This window comes from Cherax quadricarinatus, chromosome 47 (genome assembly GCF_038502225.1).
Source record: "Cherax quadricarinatus isolate ZL_2023a chromosome 47, ASM3850222v1, whole genome shotgun sequence".
NCBI lineage: Eukaryota > Metazoa > Arthropoda > Malacostraca > Decapoda > Parastacidae > Cherax > Cherax quadricarinatus.
The window spans coordinates 19,661,407-19,687,117 of record NC_091338.1 but is presented as its reverse complement, the minus strand read 5'-3'; the positions used below and the strand labels follow the sequence as shown (position 1 = coordinate 19,687,117).

General features: G+C 39.7%; 1 protein-coding gene across 1 annotated transcript in view; it reads left to right on the top strand.

Annotated features, from left to right (window-relative positions):
• Positions 1 to 25,711, top strand: part of LOC128696475 (uncharacterized) — a 144,178-nt gene that overhangs the window by 71,736 nt on the left and 46,731 nt on the right. Inside the window, exons 7-8 of the mRNA XM_070094746.1 lie at positions 1,758 to 2,103; positions 4,381 to 4,547. Coding sequence (XP_069950847.1) covers positions 1,758 to 2,103; positions 4,381 to 4,547 — 513 coding nt within the window. The remainder of the gene's footprint in view (positions 1 to 1,757; positions 2,104 to 4,380; positions 4,548 to 25,711) is intronic.

The following is a 25,711-nucleotide window of genomic DNA, read 5'->3' as shown; positions in this document are numbered from 1 at the left end:
GTATCTTAACTGTGTTAAAGAAGCAGTTAGAGTGTACACCTAAGATAACTGCTAGAGAATTGAAAGAAAAGAACCCACATCTTCTCAGAGGTGTTTGTAAGAACTGTTAACAGATGTGTGTCAGAACTGGGCTACAGTAGTCACTGCCAGGTCAAGAAACTGATCCTCTCCAAGCCACAGAAAAAATGTAGGCTGGATTATGCAAAGAGATATCTTCACTGGAATCCTCACCAGTGGTCTGAAGTACCATGGGGGACGTGTACTGGCCTAGAAGTAGTGACCTGCTAGACCAGGGGTGGGCAACCTTTAGCATGCATCCCAAATCTGGCATGCCAACGACTTCTTTCCGGCACGCTAATCTCTGGTCTCATCTCAAAAAACACAAAAAATTGCGACATTTATCACGTATGCTTTCAAAGAAAAGTGGAGAAATAGTCCCCATGTGTTTCCAGAGTTTTTGTATCAAAGATATAGCCTACTTTGCCATGCACACTTAAAAAGGTTGCCCACCCCTGCGCTAGACCCATGCTGCACCTGTGGAACCACCAAACACCCAGACTCGCTCATGGTTTGGGGGTGTTTCAGTGCTCAGAGTATTGGTGAACATATTGTGCTTCCCAAAAACCAGTAAGAACCTGTGTTATTACCTGGTGGTAGAGGGTGGTAGTGGTTGTGATGGTGGTAGAGGATAGTAATGATGGTGGTAGAGGGTGGTAGTGATGATGGTAGAGGATGGTAGTGATGGTGGTAGAGGGTGGTAGTGTGTGGTTGTGATGGTGGTAGAGGGTGGTAGTGGTTGTGATGATAGTAGAGGGTCGTAGTGGTTGTGATGGTGGTAGAGGGTGGTAGTGGTTGTGATGGTGGTAGAGGGTGGTAGTGATGGTGGTAGAGGGTGGTAGTGATGGTGGTTGAGGGTGGTAGTGGTTGTGATGGTAGTAGAGGGTGGTAGTGGTTGTAATGGTGGTAAAGGGTGGTAGAGGGTGGTAGTGATGGTGGTAGAGGTAACCTCTCCTCTCTCTCCCTTCTTTGCCGTCTTCCATACGCCAACAAGAGTCTTCAATAAAGGTAAAAGTGATTTAAATGTTCATTTATTCATTTCATTAGTGCTCTGTGTTTATTTCTCATTGTTTTCTGTATATAAAACAATAGTTGTTCTCTGTAAAATGTATTTTTTGTTAATATTTTTGGGCGTCTGGAATGGATTAATTGGATTTGCATTATTTCTTATGGGAAATATTGCTTCAGTTTTCGTCGGACTCTCTGAGACGAATTAAAGATGAAAACCGAGGTTCCACTGTATTTGTATATTTAAAGTGGAATCTTATTACTGAGTGTGGATGATACCTTGATGCACCAAAAAAGTAGGAATTTGGTGTGTGGTAGGCCTTCACTCTGCCAAAATTTCAACCTTTGAAAAGTAGTATCCTATTTTTTTTCTCTCTCTCTCTGAAAACTTTTGGTCCTAAAATCTTGAATTATACACACTTTGGTTATGTAGATGTGCATGGGAGAGAGTGAACCACATTTTCTGTCATTGTTTAGACAATGTATTGAATCTTAACACAATATGGCAATACTAGATAAGAGTTTGTCAGTGTTTAGTGTAACTATGAGACAGTTATATAGTTTTATGATGTTGCTTCAAGGTCTGCAGCATTACATAAAAAATGAAATGTATAGTACATCTAACAAAATTATTAAATAATGATTTGAAATTTATGAAGCATATGACAGAGGTAATCATTTTGTCTCAACAGTTCTGGATGGGACTCAGAAGGAGGCTATGAACCTGCTCCTCCAGTACCAGAGAAACGCTTTGATCTGGAAGAGGAGTCAGTGTCTGGTGCTGGTCCTCCAGACAGTGGTCTGATGACAACTTCAATTACTTCTGCATCCTCGGGTAAGGGGCCATCCTCACCGCGATCACCACATCTCAATGCTAGATCGTCTATGACTGGGTCTGTACCCTCACCAACTTCCCCGCACAGCATAGGAACTGTCTCAGATCGGCCACCATCTACAGAAATTCAGGCAGCCTTGGCTATCTCAGGACGAACACCAGCCAATGAAGAGATGCCATACATGACTCCTCCATTACATCATGTAAGTTTAAAAATAACTTTTCTGCTAAAAAGTCTCTAGGCTTGTACCCTGCTAGAAAGTCTCTCTAGGCTTGTACTCGACTAGAACGTTTCTCGGCTTGTATTGTACTAGAAAGTCTCTAGGCTTGTACTCTGCTAGAAAGTCTGTCGTATATTCAGTGGTGTATCTATACTATTAATTTCCAGTGTTAAATCCTTTCATTGTTACAAGGTTTAATTCTGCACACCACAGTGAAATTCAGATTGCAATATTATTTAGTTGATATCTTATGCAGGCTTGTTTACCGCTTGTGAGTACAATGTACTCTGCAGTATTTTCTGTACAGTATTGACAGTGTAGATTTTTTTTTTCAACACGTTGGCTGTCTCCCACCGAAGCAGGGCGACCCCCCCCCTCAAAAAAAAAAAAAAAAAAAAAAAAACACTTTCACCATCATTCACACATAATCACTGTATTTGCAGAGGTACCCAGATATGACAGTTCAGATGCCAGTATCCCAAACCCCTCCTTTTAAAGTGGAAGTATTGTACTTCCCACCTCCAGGACTCAAATCTGGCTAACCAGTTTCCCTGATCCCCTTCACAAAACATTACCCTGCTCACACTCCAACAGCTCATTATGTCCCAAAAAACATTAGTCTCCATTCACTCCTAACCAGCATGCTCACACATGGAGGTAAATAGTATAAAATACCATCAGGAGGGAAAAATAAATGCAAATTCAGTACAATGTGATCCTGTATTGACTACGTTTTGCCCACACAGTGGGTGACTTGATAAAATCCGCTGTGTTGAAGAAACATAGTCAGTATAGTATCACAGTATACTGCATTTGTGTATTTTTCCACAGTAGTGCCAAGCAATGCTGACCTTGTGGCATACATTGTTTTTCAAGGTGACACCACACTGACAGTAGTACCTTTGGCACTGCATTGACAGTGGTAACTTTGGCACTGCACTGACAATGGTAGATTTTGTACTGCACTAACAATTTTAACTTTGGCACTTCACTGATAGTGATAACTGGCACTGCACTAACAATGGTAACTTTGGCACTGCACTGACAATGATAACTTTGGTACTACACTGACAGCGATAACTGGCACTACACTGACAGTGGTAACTTGGGCACTGCACTAACAATGATAGCTTTGGCACTGCACTGAAGTGATAACTTTGGCACTGCACTAACAATGATTAACTTTGGTAATGCACTGACAATGATAACGTTGTTGGAGTTCAGTTAATCTTTAATTTGCTGCAAAAACTGGAAGTCTCATCTTACCCAAATGAAGTCATTTTAAGAGGGTTATAAATTTGTTATTAAGTATAATGCTGTATGTAGCCAATTTTCTTAGTGATGTATAAATCATGTATTCCTTGAAATCACAGTAAGATAAACTGTGTGTGCGTGTGTCTGTGCACGTGTGTGTGTGCGTGCATGCATGCGTGTGTGTGCATGCATGCGTGTGCATGTGTGTGTGTGTGTCTTTTGTTATTACACAGGATTTTACAAGGTTAGGTTAAGGATTCCTAACTTTATTTACAAGCTAAGAGCTTATAAATAAAGCCATAAAGACATTATCCATCCTCTTTCCCTCAAGGAAGGTTTCTTGATGCTGCTGAGGAGGCTTTTGATATGAGATATTGGACCTGTGCTCCAATTCCTTGAATCAAGCCTGAATGCCTTCCAGTCTGCCAGGCACTGTATGACCTGTACAGGTTTAGTGCTCATCCCATGCCTGTAATCGTAATATCCATCGTCTTGATCTGTCTTTGACACATAATTTATTCCTTTCTTCAGCACAAGTGGTTGAAAAGAAATTTGAGTGATAAAGTGAAGTGCCATATAATAAATTAAATAAGGAATACAGTTTAATTTGATTTTGTCAAGTTCTTGTAATTTTGTTAGATTATTGCTGCAGTATGAGTGTATAGTATTTACATACTGATGTACATATTTATATTTTTTTTTTTTGGCAAGCAGACTGAAGAGGTAAGTGCTGCATACACAGTTTTTGTTTTTAGACTTAGCAGTGTCAATAATATATCAGAAACATTATTTAGCTAATATTTCCCATAAGAAATAATGTAAATCCAATTAATCCATTTCAGACACCCAAAAATATTAGCAAAAAATACATTTTATAAAGAAGAACTATAGTTTTACATACAGACTAGGGCATATGAATGCCGAGGTTTCACTGTATTGTGAAAACAAGTTCTTAATTTCTTTGTAAATAATTTCACATGATGATAGCTTAATTTTTCCATACAGGCAGGCATAGAGATAGCATCACAGCAGAACTTCAGTGGTGACTCTCAGGACTCGAGAGGCTACACGAGTATCAGTGTTCGGGAACCTCTGGCAGCCATTAAGGCACAGACACAAGGCTCAGCAGCACCCCAGCCATCAGCTGCCACTCAGCCCCTCGAAGGAGAAGGGTATGTGTCAGATAGGACTCCTTTTAAAATTGTCAGGTGCTATTTTTTCCTGTTTATGCTTCTTTAAGCTTTTGTGACTTAATACTGTTAAGTCTTGATTATCAAACAGTTAATTAACCACACTGGCTGAAACTGATTCCCGCTGTTCCTGCTGAAACGCTTAACATTGCAACTCTCAAGCACCATACATCCCAAACTGTTTGCTTAACCCTTTCAGGGTCACCAGGCCCTCTCTGAGACTTGTTCTCAGGGTCTCCCAAATTTCAAAAAAAAAAAAAAATATTTTTTCTTATGAAAAGATAGAGAATCTTTTCCCGATCATAATGACACCAAAAGTACGAAATTTGATGGAAAACTTATGGAATTATGCTCTCACGAATTTAGCGGTCTCGACGATGTTTACGCATCGGCGATTTTGCCCACTTTGAGCTCTATTTTCGGCCAATTCCAGTGCACTAGTCGACAAAAATCATAACTATTTTGCTAGAGCTCCATTTTTTCTATCGAATGAGTACAAGAAACCGCCCATTTACTGATTTCAACTATCCAATAAAGTGGTCATAATTTAGCAATTTTGCCAATTTCACACAAACTTCAAAAGATGCCAATTTCCGAATAGGGTCCAGAATAAACAAGAAAGACATTCCTGGCATTAAAATAAGTTCTCTGTTTGTTAGTCACATCCCCAGGCCCCTCTTATATTTCTTTGGCTTTCCACTTTTAATTTTTATTCTTACAAAAAATAGAAGATTTACTGTTATGCAGACTACTGCATTAGTGTAGAAATGGTATAAATAATATCAGTTCACTTGTGAAAGAATATTAGACTCACCAGTTGACGTGTATTGGACGCTTAGCATGATTTGTTTACTTTTGAACTTTGATAAAAATCGAACATTTCTGCTACTTTGAGCTCAATTTCAAGGTACATTTCATTGTAAAACCGGTCAAAATCATCTCAATTTCTGTAATATGTCTTCCATTCTATAAAATGAGACCAGGAAAACTAGAATACAACAATAAATACCATACGAAAATGCAGTGCAAAGTCGTTGTTTTAATCCAAAAACACGGTCAAAGTTTTTTTTTCTCATTATGCACTGTGTGCTGCAGGATTTTTTTTATACTGTGCACACTGACCACGTAGGCCCATTCTTTCATATGTAGGCCTACCAGCTTTCACTAGATTTGAGGGCGCTAGAATTTAGGGGTACTAGTATGTCAAAAACCCTGGGGCGTAAGCTGTACTAGTACGACCGAAACCCTGAAAGGGTTAAAAATTACATTGTTATGTCTTTTGTTTACTGAAATTGGATTTGTCACATAAATACACAAGTAACCTGCACATAGAAGAGAGAAGCCAACGATGATGTTTTGAGCCGTCTTGGACCATTTACAAAGTTACACATGGACCATTTAGGTCCAAGATGAACCAAAACATTGTCGTGGGCTTTCTTGTATGTGCAGGTTAATTGTGTATTGTTCTAGTCAAGGTATTGTGCCTTTTGTTTTTTGTGTTACATAAATGGCTATTACATAAATTAACTGCGGTTTCAGAGAAATGGTAAAATTGTCATTACAAAATTAACATTTTCACTTAAGGTCATTCAGTGTCAAGTGGTCTGATTTTAGAAAAGTGCCCCACCTCACCATCATGGATTTTGATAAAACTTGGTGTGCTGAATCTTGCATGTCTAAAACTAAGTTTGGTAAAGTTTTAGATCTGTCAATGAAATTGTTGCCAAGATAGAACCCTTTGTTTGACACCATTCCACAGCCGTGTACCATAACCCTATGAAATTTCGGCAGTTTTGAATCAAAATAATTTCTTATTCTTTCTACCAAAATAAATGAAACTTTGTTGTCTTACACAACTTTTTATGCTTAATCCAATGGAACTAATATGGATTATGGATTTACATTTTTTTTTAAATTGACATGCTGATTGAGCCTCAAAGGGGGGCAAAAATATCAATGCGTCAAAAAAATGTTAAAGTTTAGTCTTATCTGGTTCATGTAATAATAAAGATAACCCTGTGAAATTTCGTTTACTGTTTTGTGACATAACCTTGTTTACAAGTATATAGTCTCAGCTTGGGAGAATGTTTCATTCCTTTTAAATTTGTAAATTTTCACATTTTTTTTTAAAAAAGTAGAAAAAACTTATTTTCAAAAGAAAGAGCATGTTTTAACCCATAAACGGTCCAAGCAGATCTACGTTCACATGCGTAGTGCTACAAAAGCAGATCTACGTTTTTTTTACATATTTTCAAATACAGTGGACCCTCGACCAACAATATTAATCCGTTCCTGAGAGCTCATCGTTAATCGGAATTATCATTAGTCAAGTTAATTTTCCCCATAAGAAATAATGGAAATCAAATTAATCCGTGCAAGACACCCAAAAGTATTGAAAAAAAAAATTTTACCACATGAAATATTAATTTTAATACACACAAACTGAAGAAGACATGCACAGTTACATGACACTTACCTTTATTGAAGATCTGGTGATGATTGATGGGATGGGAGGAGGGGAGAGTGTTGATGGTGTTAGTGTTTAGAAGGGGAATCCCCTTCCATTAGGACTTGAGGTGGCAAGTCCTTTTTCAGGGTTACTTCCCTTCTTCTTTTAATGCCACTAGGACCAGCTTGAGAGTCACTGAACCTGTCGCACAACATATCTGTCCATAGAGGCCTGTACCTCCCGTTCCTTTATGACATTCCTAAAGTGTTTCACAACATTGTCAGTGTCACAATTAAACACTTGTTCAGGTTTCAATTCTTCACTGTCTATGTACTCCTTGAATTCCTGCACATATTTTTCAGCTGCTTTTTGGTCCAAACTGGCAGCCTCACCATGCCTTATCACACTATGTATGCCACTAGGATTCTTAAATCTCTCAAACCAACCTTTGCTGGCCTTAAATTCACTCACATCACCACTAGTTGCAGGCATTTTTCTAATTAAATCGTCATGCAACTTCCTAGCCTTTTCACATATGATCGCTTGAGAGATGCCATCTCCTGCTATCTGTTTTTCGTTTATCCACACCAATAACAGTCTCTCAACATCTTCTATCGCTTGCGATCTCAGTTTCGAAAACATAGTTGCACCTTTGGCAAAAACAGCTTCCTTGATTGCCGTTTTCTTGGCCACAATAATAGCGATGGTTGATTGGGGTTTTGTGTACAACCTGGCCAGCTCGGAGACACGCACTCCACTTTCATACTTAGCAAGTCGGCCGTCTCCCACCGAGGCAGGGTGACCCAAAAAAGAAAGAAAATCCCCAAAAAGAAAATACTTTCATCATCATTCTACACTTTCACCACACTCGCACATTATCACTGTTTTTGCAGAGGTGCTCAGAATACAACAGTCTAGAAGCATATACATATAAAGATACACAACATATCCCTCCAAACTGCCAATATCCCAAACCCCTCATTTAAAGTGCAGGCATTGTACTTCCCATTTCCAAGACTCAAGTCCGACTATATGAAAATAACCGGTTTCCCTGAATCCCTTCACTAAATATTACCCTGCTCACACTCCAACAGATCGTCAGGTCCCAAGTACCATTCGTCTCCATTCACTCCTATCTAACACGCTCATGCACGCTTGCTGGAAGTCCAAGCCCCTCGCCCACAAAACCTCCTTTACCCCCTCTCTCCAACCCTTTCGAGGACGACCCCTACCCCGCCTTCCTTCCCCTATAGATTTATATGCTTTCCATGATATTCTACTTTGATCCATTCTCTCCAAATGACCAAACCACCTCAACAACCCCTCTTCTGCCCTCTGACTAATACTTTTATTAACTCCACACCTTCTCCTAATTTCCACACTCCGAATTTTCTGCATAATATTTACACCACACATTGCCCTCAAACAGGACATCTCCACTGCCTCCAACCGTCTCTTCGCTGCTGCATTTACCACCCAAGCTTCACACCCATATAAAAGTGTTGGTACTACTATACTTTCATACATTCCCTTCTTTGCCTCCATAGATAACGTTTTTTGACTCCACATATACCTCAACGCACCACTCACCTTTTTTCCCTCATCAATTCTATGATTAACCTCATCCTTCATAAATCCATCCGCCGACACGTCAACTCCCAAGTATCTGAAAACATTCACTTCTTCCATACTCCTCCTCCCCAATTTGATATCCAATTTTTCTTTATCTAAATCATTTGACACCCTCATCACCTTACTCTTTTCTATGTTCACTTTCAGCTTTCTACCTTTACACACATTCCCAAACTCATCCACTAACCTTTGCAATTTTTCTTTAGAATCTCCCATAAGCACAGTATCATCAGCAAAAAGTAACTGTGTCAATTCCCATTTTGAATTTGATTTCATATCCATAGTAATTCTCACCCTTTTTGCTGTAGGGTTGGCACTAGAAGCTTTCTTGGGGCCCATGGTGACTTATTTTGCAGGTGCAATCACTAAAAAGGCTGTGATAATATGAAATGTTCCGATTGTATGTTTGGATGGGACCGCGGTAGCTGGCTGGCTTGTAAACACTGGCCAGAAGTGGACGCATCTCAAACGGAACGAATCGTGTTGGTCGAGTTTTTTAGCGCTAGTCGAGGCAAAATTTTTGCGTTAAAATGTATCGCTAGTCGGATTTAAAATTAGACGATGCCATCGTTGGTCGATGGTCCACTGTATAACAAAAAAAAAAAGTAGATCAAAGTTTTTTTACACATTTTCAAATGTAAAAAAACAAAAAGAAGATCTACTTTTTTTACATACTTTCAAATGTTGAAAAAACGTATACTATATACGTTTGGACCGTTTACGGGTTAAAGCATCTAAAAAGTTGCTTCAGTTTTTATCGCACCAAATAATGCCCAAAAATGTAAGGGTCAAAATTCAACAGGTTAGTGTAACTTCAGTGTTCTGCAAAAATCCATAGTATGGTTAAATTTTTAAGCTGGACGTGTCATGTGATAATTTTTTCAGCACTCTTTATGAGAAAAGCATAGAAGAATTTGATTGCGTTGGCCCATGGTGGCATTTCCACTTCTGGTTCAACCAGTTTGAACCAGCAACTCCATCCCCATGTTGTTGAGGTTCAGAAGCCTTGATGGGGTACCTGTTGGCTCCTGAGCCAATAACAGGGCTGCTTAGTTCTGAGCATCGACTCCAGCAGTGACAGTGATCTTGTGCATTATCACATTTTACATTTGTTCAGTTTTTTGTTTTGTATCTCTACTGTTCACTTTTGAAAATTTCAAGGGTGATTCACTCAAGGCAGACAAGCTTTTAGTAATTGTGGCAGACTTTTTTTTGAACATAAGAACATAAGAAAGGAGGAACACTGCAGGAGGCCTGTTGGCCCATACTAGGTAGGTCCTTTACAATTCATCCCACTAACAAAACATTTGCCCAACCCAATTTTCAATGCTACCCAAGAAATAAGCTCTGATGTGCAAGTCCCACTCAAATCCAACCCCTCTCACTCATGTATTTATCCAACCTAAATTTGAAACTACCCAAAGTCCTAGCCTCAATAACCCAACTAGGTAGACTGTTCCACTCATCAACTACCCTATTTCCAAACCAATACTTTCCTATGTCCTTTCTAAATCTAAACTACTTCTTCTTTCAACAAACCGGCCGTATCCCACCGAGGTGGGGTGGCCCAAAAGGAAAAATGAAAGTTTCTCCTTTTACATTTAGTAATATATACAGGAGAAGGGGTTACTAGCCCCTTGCTCCCGGCATTTTAGTCGCCTCTTACAACACGCATAGCTTACGGAGGAAGAATTCTGTTCCACTTCCCAATGGAGAAATCTAAACTTATCTAATTTAAATCCATTACTGCGGGTTCTCTCTTGGAGAGATATCCTCAAGACCTTATTAATATCCCCTTTATTAACACCTATCTTCCACTTATACACTTCGATCAGGTTTCCCCTCATTCTTCGTCTAACAAGTGAATGTAACTTAAGAGTCTTCAATCTTTCTTCATAAGGAAGATTTCTAATGCTATGTATTAATTTAGTCATCCTACGCTGAATGTTTTCTAACGAGTTTATGTCCATTCTGTAATATGGAGACCAGAATTGAGCTGCATAATCTAGGTGAGGCCTTACTAATGATGTATAAAGCTGCAGTATGACCTCTGGACTAATGTTGCTTACACTTCTTGATATAAATCCCAGTAATCTATTTGTCTTATTATGTACGCTTAGGCATTGCTGTCTTGGTTTAAGGTTGCTGCTCACCATAACCCCCAAGTCCTTTATGCAATCTGTATGGCTAAGTTCTACATCATTTAACTTATAAGTACAGTGGTCCCTCAGTTATCGTCCTTAATCCGTTTCTGGAAGTGGGACTATTATCGAAATAGACGATTTTCGAATCAATTTTCCCCATAAGAAATAATGTAAATACAATTAATCCGTTCCTGACACCCAGAAGTATTAAAACAAAAAAAGTTTTTACATGAAATATGTAGATGTAGTACATAAACAATACAATGGGACATGATGAATGAAACATTAACAGCATAACACTTACCTTTATTGGCAATTCTTCTTAGTGTATGGAAGACTGGAGGAGAGGAGAGATTGAATTACTGTTTGGAAGGAGAATCCCCTTCCGTCAACATCTCAGGTACCAAGTGCTTTTCTGGGGTTACTTCTCTTCTCTGTTTCTTAATGCCACTAGGACCAGCTTGAGAGTCACTGGAGTCCTAACTTGAAAAAAAAATGTTCAGAGAGCTCTGTTTATGGCGTCTCTTTAAAACTTCCCTAAAATGGGCCAAGACTCTGTCACTGTACAAGTTGCTGATATGGTTTGCAGCATCCTTCTCAGGGTGATGTTTCTCCATAAATCTTTCCATCCTACCCCACATTTCAAAAATCTCCTTAATTTCCAAAGAAGGCACCTTCTTCCATCTCTCTTCCTCCTCCTCTGCAGCAAGATTTTGAGCTGCGATCTATTGCTGCTCCTGCTGCAGCTCTTGCAGCTCCTCAGTGGTTAGCTCTTCGTTGTGGTTCTCCACCAACTCTTCCACATCCTCCAAACTCACGTCTAACCCCATGGAACTCCCCAATGCCACAATAGATTTCACAACTGACATAGGCTCATCAGGGTCAGCCACAAACCCTTCAAAATCCCTCTTGTGGACACAATCTGGCCACAATTTTCTCCAAGCAACAACAGCTTCCTTGATTTCCTTTTTCTTTGCCATGATGGAAGATATGGTTGTATGGGGTTTGTTATACATCCTGGCCAGTTTGGCCACACGTAAGCCTCTTTCATATTGTTCAATGATGTTTTTCTTAAATTCAATCGTATTTCTCACCTTCTTTACCGAAGGCTTGGAGCCATGGTAGCTTATTTAGCATTTGCAAGCACTAAAATGAATGGAATATTATGAAATATTCCGTATGAACAAGTGAGGGGACCGTCGCTCACTGGTAAACAATGGCACACTGGCTGGGAAGGGAAGCCAATGCATCCAGGACGATTAGCGAGTTAACGGACCATTTGCGAGCCAATGATTAGACGAAATACCACGACTATTTCCGAAATGGACGACTTTCAGGCCGGACGATTATTGAGGGACCACTGTACTAGGGTTATGGACACTCCCAAGCTTCAGAACCTTGCATTTATCTACATTGAACTGCATCTGCCACTTTTCTGACCAAGAATAGAGTTTGTTTAAATCCTCCTGAAGTTCCATAACATCTACGTTTGAATCAATTATCCTACCTATCTTTGTGTCATCGGCGAATTTGCTCATATCACTAGTAATTCCCTCATCAAGATCATTGATATATATTATAAGCAACAACGGGCCCAAGACTGATCCCTGTGGAACGCCACTTGTTACAGATCCCCACTCAGATTTAACCCCATTTATGGACACTCTCTGCTTCCTGTCTGTGAGCCATGACTCGATCCACGAGAGCACTTTTCCCCCAATGCCATGAGCTGCCACTTTCTTTAACAGTCTATGGTGCAGAACTCTATCAAAAGCCTTACTAAAATCAAAGTAAATAATATCAAATTCTTTATCGTAGTCAACAGCCTCAAAAGCTTTACTGAAGAAAGTTAATAAATTAGTTAGACAAGACCGGCCTCTTGTGAATCCATGCTGAGTATCATTAATCAAGCTATGCTTATCGAGATGGCTTCTTATAATCTGAGCTATAATTGACTCTAGTAATTTGCCTACAATTGAGGTCAGGCTTATTGGGCGGTAATTTGACGGTAACGACTTGTCCCGTTTTAAAAATAGGAATTACATTAGCCATCATCCACATATCAGACACTACACCTGTTTGAAGAGATAAATTGAAAATATTAGTTAATGGTTCACAGAGTTCCATTTTGCATTCCTTAAGAACCCTTGAAAAAACCTCATCAGGACCCGGCGACTTATTTTGCTTCAATCTGTCTATCTGCTTCACAACCATTTCACTAGTGACTGTGATGTTACATAATTTATCTTCTTCTAGCCCACTATAAAAATTAATTACTGGAATATTGTTAGTGTCTTCCTGTGTAAAAACTGAGAGAAAATAATTATTTAAAATCGAGCACATTTCATTCTCTTTGTCAGTAAGATGCCCATAGTTATTTTTAAGGGGACCTATCTTATCTCTAACTTTTGTTCTATAGACCTGGAAAAAACTTTTTGGGTTAGTTTTAGAATCCCTAGCAACTTTAATTTCATAGTCCCTTTTAGCTTTTCTTATCCCCTTTTTAAAGTCCCTCTTAATGTCAATATACTGATTCATAAGATGAAGCTCACCTCTTTTGATATGCCTATAAATTCCTTTCTTATGCCCTAGTAGATATTTCAGCCTATTATTCATCCATTTTGGGTCATTTCTATTTGATCTAATTTCTTTATACGGGATAAACGTTCTTTGAGCAGCATATATAGTGTTCAGAAAACTGTCATATTGATAGCTCTCTTCGTTACCCCAGTCAACAGATGATAAGTGCTCTCTAAGCCCATCGTAATCTGCTAAGCGAAAATCTGGGACTGTTACTGAGTTATCACTACTATCATACTTCCATTCAATGCTAAATGTAATTGATTTGTGGTCGCTAGCACCCAGTTCCTCTGAAATTTCTAAATTATTAACAAGGGATTTATTGTTTGCCAGAACTAAGTCAAGCAGGTTATTTCCCCTTGTAGGTTCTGTCACAAACTGCTTCAAAAAGCAATCCTGAGCTACTACTAAGAAGTAGTATGATTCTAAATTCCCAGTCAAGAAATTCCAATCAATATGACTAAAGTTAAAGTCTCCTAGAATTACTACATTATCATGCCTTGTGGCCTTAACAATTTCCTCCCATAGTAGTCTCCCTTGGTCCCTATCTAAGTTTGGGGGATGGTATATCACACCTAAAATCAGTTTTTCATGCCCCTCTGAAAATTCTATCCAAACAGACTCTGTATGTGTTACTTCAGACTTAATACCCGTTTTTATGGAACAGTTCAAGCGATCTCGGACATACAATGCCACCCCACCCTCCTTCCCGATACTTCTATCTATTTGGAACAATTTAAAACCCTGAATGTGACATTCCACAGGCATGTCCCGACTTTTTTAATTAAACCACGTCTCAGTTAACCCTTTGACTGTCGCGGCCGTATATATACGTTTACGAGGTACCGTGTTTGACATATACGTATATACTCATAAATTCTAGCGGCTTCAAATCAGGCAGGAGAAAGCTGGTAGGCCCACATGTGAGAGAATGGGTCTGTGTGGTCAGTGTGCACCATATAAAAAAAATCCTGGAGCACACTGCATAATGAGAAAAAAAAACTCAGACCGTTTTTTTTTAATTAAAATGCCGATTTTGTGGTCTATTTTCGTATAGTATTTATGGATGTAATCTCGTTTTCTTGGTCTCATTTGATAGAATGGAAACTATATTATAGAAATAGAGGTGATTTTGATTAATTTTACTATAAAAAGAACCTGGAAATGGAGCACAGAGTACGGGAAATGTTTGATTTTTGCCGATGTTCAAAAGTAAACAAATGATGTCATTGTCCAATAAATGTCCAAATAGCCATTCTAATATGCAGTCATGAATGGGTTGATGTAATTTTTACAATTATTACAGTATTGCAGTAGTCTGCATAACAGTAAATCTTCTATTTTTTGTTTGAATAAAATTTCAAAATAAAAAGCAAGAGTAATATCACAGGGGCCTGGAGACATGACTGATGAACAAAGAAAATGTTATTTTAGAGCCAGGAATGTCTGCATTGTTCATTCTGGTCTTTATTTTGAAATTGTCATATTTTTTAATTTTCGTGAAATTGGCCAAATTGCAAATTTCTGACCATGTTATTGGGTAGTTAAAATCGGTAAATGGGCAGTTTCTTGTACTCAATTGATGGAAAAAATGGAGTTCTGAAGAAATAGCTATGAGTTTGGTTGACTGGAATAATGGAATTAGCCGAAAATAGGGCTCAAAGAGGTCGAAATCGCCGATTTGTAAATATTGCCAAGGTCGCTAACTTCGCGAGAGCGTAATTCCGTCAGTTTTCCATCAAATTTCGTTGTTTTGGTGTCATTACAATCGGTAAAAGATTCTCTATCATTTCATAGGAAATTTTTTTTTTTTTTATTTTTTTTTTAAATTTTTGCGACACCAGGAGACACCTCAGGATTGGGGGTTGCGACAGTCAAAGGGTTAAGGCAAATACATCAATGTTACCTGCACTAGCAACTAATCTCAACTTGTCCATCTTATTCCTAGCACTACGGCTATTAGCATAATAAACATTGAAAGACTCTCCTTTCTCTTTACCCTTCCTGCTCATTTCTGTTTTTCTACTAAACCTATTACTGTCCTTATCACCCAGTGTCACTGGCTTTTCAATATCTACCTCGTTCTGCTTATTACTAGTTCCCCTAGAACTCATAATATTACTACACTGGGACTTCACTGTTTTCCTGCCAAAACCCATACCACTAACTATTCCTAGTTTAAAATCCTAACAGCTCCCTCCACTGCAGTTGCCAGTGCCCCCACCCCAGACCTAGATAAGTGAACCCCATCCCTGGCATACATGTCATTTCTGCAATAGAAGAGGTCCCAGTTGTCAATGAATGTTACTGCATTTTCCTTACAGTATTTGTCCAGTCAGCAATTGACACCAATTGCCCTGGACAACCATTCATTTCCAACTCCTCTCCTTGGCAAAATACCACATATGACAGGGTCCCCACCCTTCCTCCTAATTATTTCTATTGCTGACCTATACCTGCTAATCAGGTCTTCACTCCTACGTCTGCCAACATCATTGCCTCCAGCACTGAGACAAATAATAGGATTGCTCCCATTACCTCTCATGATGTCATCCAGATGGCTAACAATATCCTCCATCCCAGCCCCAGGAAAGCAAACCCTCTGTCTCCTACTCCTGTCCTTCAAGCAGAACGCCCTATCCATATACCTAACTTGGCTATCCCCAACAACAACAATATTCTTACCTTCCTTGGTGTCGTTCGTCGTGACGTTCCCAGTAGTCGACTCACATTCGTCGGGTAGCACTGAGAATGTATTAGATGTTTCCACAACAGTTTCCACGGCAGTCTCTTTCTTCTTCATCGTTTCTACCTTTCCATTCGTCTTCTTGATCGTCAACTTCGTTCCATGCTGTCGAGCCACTGACCAGTTTCCCTTCTTGACCTGAGGACTCAAAACATGAGGACTACTACGAATCTTCTTGTTTTCCTCGGTCAGTCGCCGAATCTCCATCTTTGCCATCCTCAATTCTTCCTTAAGCTGTTGGTAAAGTTGCTCGATGGAGGGCATCTTGTTCAATCTGTAGAGAGCGCACAAACAGGTCTTCACGGAGCTAAGTACACGTCACCACTGCTAAGTACACGTCACCAACAAACCAGCCATATCCCACCGAGGCAGGATGACCTAAAAAGAAAACCAAAGTTTCTCTTTTTAAGATTCTGGATTTGCCCCAGTGAGATGGAAAGCTGGTCGGGCATAAGAGAGATACTGAAAAGTAAAAACCTAGAAAGCGTAAGAAAGTTTCTAAAGAGGTTGCCAGTATACAGAGAGTGGAAAACAGGGGGGTAAGAAACCAGAAAAGGAGGAAATAAAAGTGGAAAACGTCATACAGAGCAAGTCAGAAAAGAACGAAACATGGGTACATAACGTAGTGGAAAGGGAAAGGGAGGAGGAGAAAGCTAGAGCAGGAACAAAAACAAAAAAAAGGGAAGAAATACACCTAGATGAAAGTGAACACAGGTCAGGTGACAGATCTTCGGAAAGACAAAAGCAGTAAATATAGGCACTCAGAGTGTTTGCAGATACTATGCAAAAGGTACATGCCTATATAGCAAGAGCTTGTGGGAATAAACACACCAGAAAATGTGCCAACATGTTGAGGAAGGGAAAGTGTCGTTTCAACAAAGAGTGCAGGTACTTCCATCCAGAAATGTGTAAATCTTCAACACAGTCCAGAGAATGTTATGACCTGAGCTGCCCAGACCACCATATAAACGGAACATGGCATTACAGAGAAAATGGACAGCAATCTTTTTTAGACATAAAAAGAAGTGATCAAACCAAACAGAGAGACAAAAAAGGGGGAATGGTACAGAGAGGACAGATGGGCAGCAGAATGGGACACATCAAACCAAGCATCAACCCAACAGGGTCGAATAAACAACCAAATGCAAATTCAGTACTGGAGAAACCAGAGGTATGTACACCAGGGGTCATACAAGATAGTACATCACCAGTGGTACTAACGAAGCACAAAGCGAGACAAAACATCCCAAATGATAATTTCTGCTTCATATTTGCAAATATTCAGGGTTTGAAATCAAATAAAAATGACAAAGTTATGTCAGTGGGCTCCTAACAGAAGCGAATGCCATGTTTGGAGCATTTACAGAAACACATACAGGGGATGTTTTGGACGGAGAGAAAAAGATAGAAAACTACAACATGTATGGATGTGATAGAATTAATAATTGGTCACAGAGAGGAGTAGGAATCTATGTAAAGGATACTTTCTGTTGCACAGAAGTGCTGAACTCTACGAATGATGTAGTAGAAATCCTAGGCATTAAAGTTGAAAATAGGAATTTGGCAATTATCCTAGTATACAAACCAACATTGGCAACTGCTGAGGAATTCACAGATCAGCTAAGGAAGATAGATAGCTATATGGATAGGCTAGAAAATCCCACACCAAATATTTTACTCCTTGGAGATTTTAATCTCCCTCATGTAAAATGGAAGATGGCACAATGTAATGTTATACCAGAAATATCTCTGGAAAGCACCCTGGCTCAACAGGCACATACCAGGGAACTAATGAGATTTTGTGAAAAGTACTCATTAAACCAACAGATAACTGATCCCACTAGAAATGAAAATACCCTGGATTTGATATTTACAAACAGTGAGGAAATAATCAAAGACATAACAGTTAAAAAAACAGTATACTCTGATCACATCATCATAGAAGTTCAAATGAGTATTAACTCAGGGTTAGAGAACTACATCACTAATGTTAGAGACGGGATGTTCAGTAAGTTTAATTTTGACAACCATAGAATTGACTGGCAAAAAATAAACCAAGAGCAATCAGACATATCCTGGGAAGCAGACATGAGCAGCGTAAATCCCCACCAGTGCCTAGAGAAGCTGAATATAGAAGCATGCGAGGTATGTATGAAGCACATACCATTGAGGAAATCCAGAAGATCAGATATAGAAAGAGAGCATAGGAGATGGTACAGAAGAAGAAAATGGGTTACTGAACTGCTTAAAAACACACACATGCTTCAGCAGAGGAAAGATAGTCTTAGACGAGAGTTCATAAACTAGAGCATAAACTTAGGATGTCATACCTAATAGAAGAAGTACAAAGGGAACAAAGGTCCATACAGGATATTGCAAGAAACCCAAAATATTTCTATTCCTATGTAAAAAACAAGCTCAGAACTACCTGTAGAATTGGACCACTACTGAGAGGAGACTCGTATACTGACAATGAACAGGAAATGTGTGAAATCCTAAATGAACAGTATGAGTCGGTGTTCAGCGACCCACTAAATGACACCAAGGTAGAAAATGCAGAAATATTTTTCACTCCAGAAGAAGGCTGCACAGACCAACTAACTGACATTAGTACAAATCCCATAGATTTCGAAAAAGAAATGGACAACATGCCCACTCACTCAGCACCTGGACCAGATTCATGGAATGCTCTATTTATAAAGAAGTGTAAAGCACCACTAGCACGAGCACTCAGCATTCTTTGGAGAAAGGGCTCAGATCTGAGTGAAATACCGGAGGCCTTAACCCTCTGACCGTTTTGGTCGTATATATACGTCTTACGAGCCAATGTGTTTGACGTATATATACACTCAAAAATTCTAGCAGCTTCATATCAAGCAGGAGAAAACTGGTAGGCCCACATGTGAGAGAATGGGTCTGTGTGGTCAGTGTGCACAGTATAAAAAATCCTGCAACACTCGGTGCATAATGAGAAAAAAAAAAAACTCCAATCGTGTTTTTGGATTAAAATACCGACTTTGAGGTGTATTTTCGTAAAGTATTTATGGTTGTATTCTTGTTTTCTTGGTCTCATTTGATAGAATGGAAAACATATTATAGAAATAGAAGTGATTTTGATTGGTTTTACTATGAAAAGGATCTTAAAATGGAGCTCAAATTGGCAGAAATGTTCGATTTTTGCCGATGTTCGAGTAAACAAATGACGTCATTGTCCAATAAATGTCCAACTAGCCATTCTAATACGCAGTCACGAATGGGTTGACATTATTTATACAGTTATTACAATATTGCAGTAGTCTGTATAACAGTAAATCTTCTATTTTTTTTTTTTGTTTACCTGGTCATGGACCGGGCCGCAGGGGCGTTGATCCCCGGAATAACCTCCAGGTAACCTGGAGTTTACCAGGAGAGGGTTTTGGGGGTCAACGCCCCCACAGCCTGGTCTGAGACCAGGCCTCATGAATAAAAATTCAAAATAGAAAGCAAGAGTATTATATCAGGGGCCTGGAGAAGTGACTGATGAACAGAGAAAATGTTATTTTAATGCCAGGAATGTCTGCATTGTTCATTATGGACCCTATTTTGAAATTGACATATTTTTTAATTTGCATGAAATTGGCTAAATTGCCAATTTCTGTCCACATTATTGGTTGACTGGAACAATGGAATTGGCCGAAAATAGGGTTTAGTGGACGAAATCGCCGATGCGTAAATGTCGCTGAGGTCGCTAACTTCGCGAGAGCATAATTCTGTAAGTTTTCCATCAAATTTCATAATTATGGTGTCATTATCATCGGGAAAAGATTCTCTATCATTTCATAAGAATTTTTTTTTTTTTTTTTTTTTTTTATCCAAATATTTTACGACACCAGGAGACACTTCAGGATTTGGGGTTGCAACAGTCAAAGAGTTAAAGAGTGCAGACATAGCCCCTTTGCATAAGGGAGGTAGTAGAGCACTAGCTAAAAATTACAAACCAGTAGCCCTACCTTCTCACATCATAAAAGTCTTCGAAAGAGTGATGAGACGGCAGATTACAAATTTTATGGACCAGCACAACCAGCATAACCCGAACCAGCATGGTTTTAGACATAAACAGGGTTTTCCAGTGAGCATTGGAGAACAACATGATGTTCAATGGTGATAAGTTCCAGCTGCTTAGGTATGGAAAGAATGAAGAACTCAAAAGGAGCACTATACACAAAACTCAAGAGGGTCACCAAATAGAACATAAGGTACACGTAAAAGACCTAGGAATAATTATATTAGCGGATCTTTCTTTTAAAGACCATAATAAGACAAAGATCATGACAGCCAGGAAGATGACGGGGTGGGTATTGAGAACTTTCAAAACAAGGGAAATAATGCCGATGGTGACACTCTTCAAATCGCTAGTGCTCCCTCACTTAGAATATTGCTCAGTGCTGACGGCCCCGTTCAAGGCAGGAGAAATATCAGAGCTGGAATAAATACAGAGATCGTTTACGGCTCACATTGAGCCAGTAAAGCACCTAAACTACTGGGAACGCCTTCAAGTCTTGAACATGTATTCATTGGAGCGGAGGAGAGAGAGGTACATGATAATATATATCTGGAAGGTACTCAAGGGCTTGGTCCCAAATCTGCATGCTGCCATAACAACATACTGGAGTGAGAGATATGGGAGGAAGTGTAAAATAAATCCAGTGAGGAGCAGGGGTGTAGTGGGGACAATAAGGGAACACTGTATCAACATCTGGGGTCCCAGACTTTTCAACATCTTACCAGAAGATATCAGAAACACTGCTGGAACAAGTGTAGAAGCCTTCAAGAGGAAACTAGACAAATATCTTCACCAGGTGCCAGATCAACCAGGCTGTGATGGATAAGTGGGGCAGTGGGCCTCCAGCAGCAACAGCCTGGTTGACCAAGCAAGCAACAGATGAACCTGGCCCATGGCCAGGCTCAGAGAGTAGATAAGCTCTCAAAACTCTTCAGAAGTACTGTATATCAAAGGTATAGAGCAGGACGTTCATGCCTGTCACAGCTGCTGAACCATTATGACAGAATTACGGAGGCATTGGAAGACGACCAAAACGCAGATGTGATTTACAAAGATCTTACAAAGGCGTTTGACAGATGCGATCATAGAGTGATAGTGCACAAAATGAGGGCCATGGGCATTATGGGGAAGGTATGCAGATGGATTTTCGAGTTCCTAACACACAGACCACAAAAAGTATTAGTGAACAGGGCAAGATCCAGCATCAGCTAGGTCAAAAGTTCAATGCCCCAAGGCACCTCTGCTGTTTCTCATCCTCATAGCATACATAGATAAAAACACCCAGCACACTTTTGTATAATCATTTGCAGATGACACTGAAATAAGCGTGACAGTCACTACGGTAGAGGACACTGAAAAAGTACAGGAAGACATAAGCAGGGCTTTCCAGTGGGCAGTGGAGAACAATGTGACGTTCAATGGTGATAAGTTCCAGCTGCTTAGGTATGGAAAGAATGAAGAACTCAAAAGGAACACTACGTACAAAACTCAAGAGGGTCACCAAATAGAATGTAAGGGACACGTAAAAGACCTGGGAATAATTATGTCAGCTGACCTTTCTTTTAAAGATCATAATATGACAAAGATCATGACAGCCAGGAAGATGATGGGGTGGGTATTGAGAACCTTCAAAACAAGGGAAATAATGCCGATGGTGACACTCTTCAAATTGCCAGTGCTCCCTCACTTAGAATATTGCTCAGTGCTGGTGGCTTCTTTCAAAGCAGGAGAAATATTGGAGCTGTAACAAATACAGAGATCGTTTACGGCTCACATTGAGCCAGTAAAGCACCTAAACTACTGGGAGCGCCTTCAAGTCTTGAACATGTACTCATTGGAGAGGAGAGAGATCTATGATAATATATACAGGTACTATCCGACTTACAACCTGTACGACATACGACCACTCAACTTACGACTGTTCACCTGGCAGCAGTATAATGTGATCCTTTATTGACAATGTTTCACCCACACAAGTTGAGGTAGTATTTTTTTTTTTATTTTTTTTTTATCACACTGGCCGATTCCCACCAAGGCAGGGTGGCCCGAAAAAGAAAAACTTTCACCATCATTCACTCCATCACTGTCTTGCCAGAAGGGTGCTTTACACTACAGTTTTTAAACTGCAACATTAACACCCCTCCTTCAGAGTGCAGGCACTGTACTTCCCATCTCCAGAACTCAAGTCCGGCCTGCCGGTTTCCCTGAATCCCTTCATAAATGTTACTTTGCTCACACTCCAACAGCACGTCAAGTATTAAAAACCATTTGTCTCCATTCACTCCTATCAAACACGCTCACGCATGCCTGCTGGAAGTCCAAGCCCCTCGCACACAAAACCTCCTTTACCCCCTCCTTCCAACCTTTCCTAGGCCGACCCCTACCCCGCCTTCCTTCCACTACAGACTGATACACTCTTGAAGTCATTCTGTTTCGCTCCATTCTCTCTACATGTCCGAACCACCTCAACAACCCTTCCTCAGCCCTCTGGACAACAGTTTTGGTAATCCCGCACCTCCTCCTAACTTCCAAACTATGAATTCTCTGCATTATATTCGCACCACACATTGCCCTCAGACATGACATCTCCACTGCCTCCAGCCTTCTCCTCGCTGCAACATTCATCACCCACGCTTCACACCCATATAAGAGCGTTGGTAAAACTATACTCTCATACATTCCCCTCTTTGCCTCCAAGGACAAAGTTCTTTGTCTCCACAGACTCCTAAGTGCACCACTCACTCTTTTTCCCTCATCAATTCTATGATTCACCTCATCTTTCATAGACCCATCCGCTGACACGTCCACTCCCAAATATTTGAATACGTTCACCTCCTCCATACTCTCTCCCTCCAATCTGATATTCAATCTTTCATCACCTAATCTTTTTGTTATCCTCATAACCTTACTCTTTCCTGTATTCACCTTTAATTTTCTTCTTTTGCACACCCTACCAAATTCATCCACCAATCTCTGCAGCTTCTCTTCAGAATCTCCCAAGAGCACAGTGTCATCAGCAAAGAGCAGCTGTGACAACTCCCACTTTGTGTGTGATTCTTTATCTTTTAACTCCACGCCTCTTGCCAAGACCCTCGCATTTACTTCTCTTACAACCCCATCTATAAATATATTAAACAACCACGGTGACATCACACATCCTTGTCTAAGGCCTACTTTTACTGGGAAAAAATTTCCCTCTTTCCTACATACTCTAACTTGAGCCTCACTATCCTCGTAAAAACTCTTCACTGCTTTCAGTAACCTACCTCCTACACCATACACTTGCAACATCTGCCACATTGCCCCCCTATCCACCCTGTCATACGCCTTTTCCAAATCCATAAATGCCACAAAAACCTCTTTAGCCTTATCTAAATACTGTTCACTTATATGTTTCACTGTAAACACCTGGTCCACACACCCCCTACCTTTCCTAAAACCTCCTTGTTCATCTGCTATCCTATTCTCCGTCTTACTCTTAATTCTTTCAATTATAACTCTACCATACACTTTACCAGGTACACTCAACAGACTTATCCCCCTATAATTTTTGCACTCTCTTTTATCCCCTTTGCCTTTATACAAAGGAACTATGCATGCTCTTTGCCAATCCCTAGGTACCTTACCCTCTTCCATACATTTATTAAATAATTGCACCAACCACTCCAAAACTATATCCCCACCTGCTTTTAACATTTCTATCTTTATCCCATCAATCCCGGCTGCCTTACCCCCTTTCATTTTACCTACTGCCTCACGAACTTCCCCCACACTCACAACTGGCTCTTCCTCACTCCTACAAGATGTAGTAGTTATACATGTAGCGGAAAAGTCAGCTGGTACATGAGAAAGAAAAGTTACAAAAGCTATGGCTTGGGTAGCATCAAAAATAGGTTGGGCAAATGTACAGTGGACCCCCGGTTCGCGAAGCCATCGGTATCCGATAAATCTGGTATCCAAAGCATTATATCGCAAAAAATTTGCCTCGGTTCCGTTGCAAAACCTGGTATGCGATACGATTCGTGCGAGACGTGTCCACGTATGGCCTGAACTGCCCCGTTGGCATGAAAGTAACCATGAGAAGTGTTTGATTTCCTTATTGTGATTCCTTGTTTATAGCTACGAGAATAAAATTGACCTCATGGTGTTCTGGCTTCAGTATTTACTGTAATACATGTTTTTTAAACCTTCCATTCATTCTGGTATTTACTACCTTTTCTTGTAAAGCATTCCATTGAGGGAAAACTTTCTGGTGTCTTGTTTTAGAGCAGCTATTCTATAGTTTTTTGTTTTAACTTTAGTTCTCCCTTACATTGTTTTGTGTAACCACATTTAAACTTGGCTGCAAAATTATCCCAGGAATTCCTGCACGTATATACCTACCACTTTGAAATTCATGTTGGTCATAATTTGCACAATTTGATGATACAGGGATTTTACTGAAGTCCAATTTACAATTTTATTTTTATTATCACACTGGCCGATTCCCACCAAGGCAGGGTGGCCCGAAAAAGAAAAACTTTCACCATCATTCACTCCATCACTGTCTTGCCAGAAGGGTGCTTTACACTACAGTTTTTAAACTACAACATTAACACCCCTCCTTCAGAGTGCAGGCACTGTACTTCCCATCTCCAGGACTCAAGTCCGGCCTGCCGGTTTCCCTGAACACCTTCATAAATGTTACTTTGCTCACACTCCAATTTACAAATAGCTTCATTTATCCACATTTTTTCCTTGATACTCAATGTAATTTTGTTTGATGTTCAACCCCTACGTTGAAGGCTTGCTATAGCATTCACTCATGTGCTAATTTTTTTATGAATGTCAGTATTTAGTGGATTAGAGTAATATTTAAAGAGAGAGATAAAAAAATATTGAAATGATTTAAACAAGTAAATTTTCCTGTTTTTTTCAACATGTTGGCCATCTCCCACCGAGACAGGGTGACCCAAAAAAAAGAAACACTTTCACCATCATTCAACAGTTTTGCCATCATTCACACATAATTACTGTCTTTTTAGAGGTGCCCAGATATGATAATTTAGATGTCAATCCAAACAGCCAATATCCCAAACCCCTCCTTTAAAGTACAGGCATTGTACTTCCCACCTCAAATTTTCCTATTATCTGCACTATTAAGATTCACCTCTTCTTCAGCAACCTACCCTCAGCAGATTATGGGGCTCAACTATATGTAGTTCCCTATTTGTTAGTACGGTAGGACCCCACTTATACGGCAGGTTAGGTTCCAGGCTACTGCCGTAAAGCGGAAATTGCCATAAAGTGGAACACCTTTTTTTCCACTTATAAATGCCTATAAATACTAGATATTACTAACATATATTAAGTTAGCAACAGAACTAGGCATTAAAAAACAATAAAAAATAAAATACACATATAATACACTCATTACTTTCCTTAAAATATTTGTAGTCTTAATCTAGGGTGAGATGAGTAGTACATATATTTATTGTAAGAAATCAAGTGTGGTATGTATGGTAGCCAGCCAGGCTACCATACCAAGCCATCCCACCCCCACATAATATTATA